General features: G+C 47.2%; 1 protein-coding gene across 1 annotated transcript; it reads right to left on the bottom strand.

Annotated features, from left to right (window-relative positions):
- Positions 1 to 1,127: 1,127 nt before the first annotated feature.
- Positions 1,128 to 2,675, bottom strand: gpr78a (G protein-coupled receptor 78a). The gene is made up of 3 exons (XM_076145797.1): positions 2,002 to 2,675; positions 1,720 to 1,833; positions 1,128 to 1,371 (listed from the first exon to the last, which is right to left on the bottom strand). The coding sequence occupies exons 1-3, from the start codon at positions 2,673 to 2,675 to the stop codon at positions 1,128 to 1,130; spliced, it is 1,032 nt and encodes a 343-aa protein (XP_076001912.1).
- Between the last annotated feature and the right edge of the window lie 822 nt (positions 2,676 to 3,497).

The following is a 3,497-nucleotide window of genomic DNA, read 5'->3' as shown; positions in this document are numbered from 1 at the left end:
ATTACCACCCACAGCACGGAAACTTATTTCCTTTGTCTGCGCGGAGCATCTCAAGGAGAGAGAGAGGGGGAGAGAGAGAGAGAGAGAGAGAGAGAGAGAGAGAGAGAGAGAGAGAGAGAGAGAGAGAGAGAGAGAGAGAGAGAGAGAGACAGTGCGTGTGTGTGTGTGTGCGAGCGAGCGAAAGAGAGAGAGAGAGAGAGAGAGTGCGTGTGTGTGTGTGTGTGTTTGTGAGCGAGAGAGAGAGAGAGAAAGAGAGAGAGAGAGCGGCGCGACAGGATTACGGCTTTCTACGAAGGAGCACCTATCATATTTCACTGGGTAAAAGCTGTATAGTAGTAGCTATGTGTGTGTGTGTGTGTGTGTGTGTGTGTGTGTGTAGGAGGGGGGGTTACACCAGGAAGAAACGTGGCCAGTGTGTGTGTGTGGGTGGGATAAGTTCATGGCTGTATTGTTTGACATAATGGGACTGGTTGAATGTGTTCATCCTGGAATAGCTGCAGAGATATTCCATTCCCACCAGAGAGAGCGTATAGTGAGGATAACTTAGCAGTGACCTTGCTGGCAATTACACTCTAAAACTATTAAAGCCTGTGAAATTACTGCAATCATCACCTAATGGCCTAATGGTTTAACATTGTCATGGCACAGGGGACCTTTATGGTATTATTATGTCTCATCCAATCACACTTTATTCCTGTATCTATAGCTATAATGTCTCATCTCCATACACATATTCAATAATGATTATTTTACAGCTTTATTGTCTTTTTGCTCACACATTTACGCTGACATGTCAATACTCTTGAACAGCTCCACAGCCAGGTGTTAGGAGAATTTATATTTTAAAGAGTTTTTCAGTGAAACATGAAGACTGAAGACAAACTTGAACCATAATATAATGCGAGTCCACCGTAACCTTGGCAATGGCTGCGACCTTTGGCACAGATCAGTCAGTGAACATATATTGCTTCATGTCCAGGTCATATCTAATGTCCTCCCTACACCACGGTTGAGAGCCCTCTATGAAAGTGTCCTTGAGCAAGGCACTGTAATCCCTTCCATCTGCAGAGCGCGGCTGCAGATGCTCCATTAGAAGTGACGGAGGTTTGTTGTGATGAGCAGCAAAGTCAGGCAACTCTGGGGATGTAATTGTCCTCTGTGGTGTCCAGTGTGCTGCTTGTGCCGGTGACGGACAAAGAGTAGTGATCCTTTCTCAAAAACAGGGTGATGACGCCGACGAGGACCTTCCGGTACTGTTGCCGTAGCAGACAGTAGACAAATGCGTCAGTGGAGGCCTTGGCAAAGCACAGACATTTGGTGAAGATGCCCCAGTAGCGGTTAATGTGCACAGAGGGCAACAGCGCCACCAACCTGCAGGATAAAGAAGAGAAATTGATGTCTTAAGGCATGATTGAATTTGAGGTTACTTTACCAATCTCAAAATATCACACACACACACACACACACACACACACCTGTATGTATATAGGATGATGCACTTTGACATATAGGTACATCAATTAGAATGCAAACCAATTCCACACAACCTCAAACTAAAATTTAACAAATTATGTTCATTCACATTTATATAGAAAAATCCTCTGAGTTACAACAACAAAATTTACCCTCACAACTGTAAAAGCATCACACAGACACAACTTCAATCATTTACATTTGCTTTTCATTAGAAACTGGAGATGTTGGCTGCGGGAATATTACCTTGTGATAACATACGGGGAATAGCAGAAAATGAAAGAGCCGATGAAGATGCAGATCTTTTTAGTTGCCCGCCGCCTCCTCTTCTTCTGTTCGACCAGACACCTCTCTTTCACACTGAACAGAAAGAAATACAATATTACATTTTATTACTAATTGTAGCCTATTCAAGGTTAGGAAAAGAAGACGATTCTATTCTATTCTATTCTATTGTACTCTATTCTATTCTATTCTATTCTATTCTATTCTAATGTGCAAACATCCATTCAAAGCTCTTTTCCATACCTGGGGTGAATATCAACCACCAGCAGAAGTGTCTGCACCGTGATGACATCGATCCTCTTGCAGTGCGACCTGGCAACTCTCAGAACTTTCAGGTAAGCGAAGCACAGGACGAACAGGCAGAGCGCGAAGCTACCGAAGTGAAACAGGACCGTGAACGTCACATAGGCGGGCAGCTGCGTCCTCTCCTCCCCGGCCAGGTGAACGCTACACGAGGCGTACGCGTGGTTGTAACCCGCCCAGCCCATCAGCAGCTGGGACAGCGAGAAGGCGAGGGAGTGCAGCCAGGAGCCCGCCACGATCAAGAACGCGTCCCGGTAGCTCATCTTGCTGAAGTAGCTCAGAGGGAACATCACCGCTACCCACCTGTCCACGCTCAGCGCGGCCATGCTCAACATGGCGTTGGTGCTGAGGAAAGTCTCTGCAAAACTGACGCCTTGACAGAACAAGTCTCCGAAGGGGTTTGCGCCTTTAGCCACCCCGAGGAAAGTAGCCGGCATGTTGATGATAGTGAGGAGGATGTTGGTGAAAGAGAGGTTTAGGATGAAGATCCCGGGCACGTGGGATCTGATCTCGGAGCTCTGGGTGAAACATAGCAGCACAGTCAAGTTTGATAACATGGAGACAACAGCTATCGCCACGATCAGCACTTCCAGCAGGAACTCCGGTATGCTCATCTCTCGCAGCCGGACGTTACCAACAGTTGTGGGGCAGAGGCAGTGGAGAGTGCGCCATGCTCCGCGGTTGTGCCTTCCCCCCTCCTCCCCTCCCCTCCCCCGCCAGCTCGGGCGCACTAAGTACGGGAGAGAGCGCTGTCCAGTGCTGAAATGCCCGTCAGACGCGTCAGCGACACGAGCGGCTGTCTAATCCCCGTGACGTGCCGCTTAAATGGAGACAATGCGACGATCCAGAGAGTCGTTATGGTTTGTCTTGTTCCAAAGTGAAAAGCTGGTTGGAAATGATGAGTTCAGGTCCCCTAAGTGCGCTGTGTTTACTCTGGATCATGCGCACTCAGACCAAGCGCCTCCTCTCTGGCTGCCAACGCACGTGCAGTTAGTGCCTGGCTCATGTGACATAGAATCATGCAAGCAGGAGTTAATGTCAGAGATGAGGATGGTATATGGTGTGTGTGTGTGTGTTTGATCATCAAATGCAGGATTTCCCCTATGAACAGCATTTCATACTATTGAGGAATGTAATGCATTTGGTGTGTGTGTGTGTGTGTGTGTGTGTGTGTGTGTGTGTGTGTGTGTGTGTGTGTGTGCACATGTGCATGCTTGTACGGCAAAAGAATATCAGGTGACGATGAGAGACCGAGAGAGAGGGAGAGAGAATGCTCATCTCCATAGCAACACTGAATCTCTGGTGGCTTCAGCGCTCTTTGAACTTCATCTCCTTAACGCTGAGTGTTACTTTTAAAAGATCCAGTGCATCATTACATTCCAATCCAAATACCAGATGTTATATGTTTATATGCAGGTTAACACAAGGTTGTCGTT

This window comes from Genypterus blacodes, unplaced genomic scaffold (genome assembly GCF_046128005.1).
Source record: "Genypterus blacodes isolate CSIRO-AG114 ecotype Tasmania unplaced genomic scaffold, CSIRO-AGI_Gbla_v1 ptg000030l_1, whole genome shotgun sequence".
Taxonomy (NCBI): domain Eukaryota; kingdom Metazoa; phylum Chordata; class Actinopteri; order Ophidiiformes; family Ophidiidae; genus Genypterus; species Genypterus blacodes.
The sequence above is the reverse complement of the archived record's forward strand: the minus strand, read 5'-3'. Positions and strand labels throughout refer to the sequence as shown.

Coding starts and splice junctions, on each gene's coding strand:
- gpr78a (XM_076145797.1), bottom strand. CDS start 2,675: ATGAGCATACCGGAGTTCCTGCTGGAAGTGCTGATCGTGGCGATAGCT. Junction 1,834..2,001: donor GTGGTTGATATTCACCCCAG/GTATGGAAAAGA, acceptor CTTTCTGTTCAG/TGTGAAAGAGAGGTGTCTGG. Junction 1,372..1,719: donor TCCCCGTATGTTATCACAAG/GTAATATTCCCG, acceptor TTTATCCTGCAG/GTTGGTGGCGCTGTTGCCCT.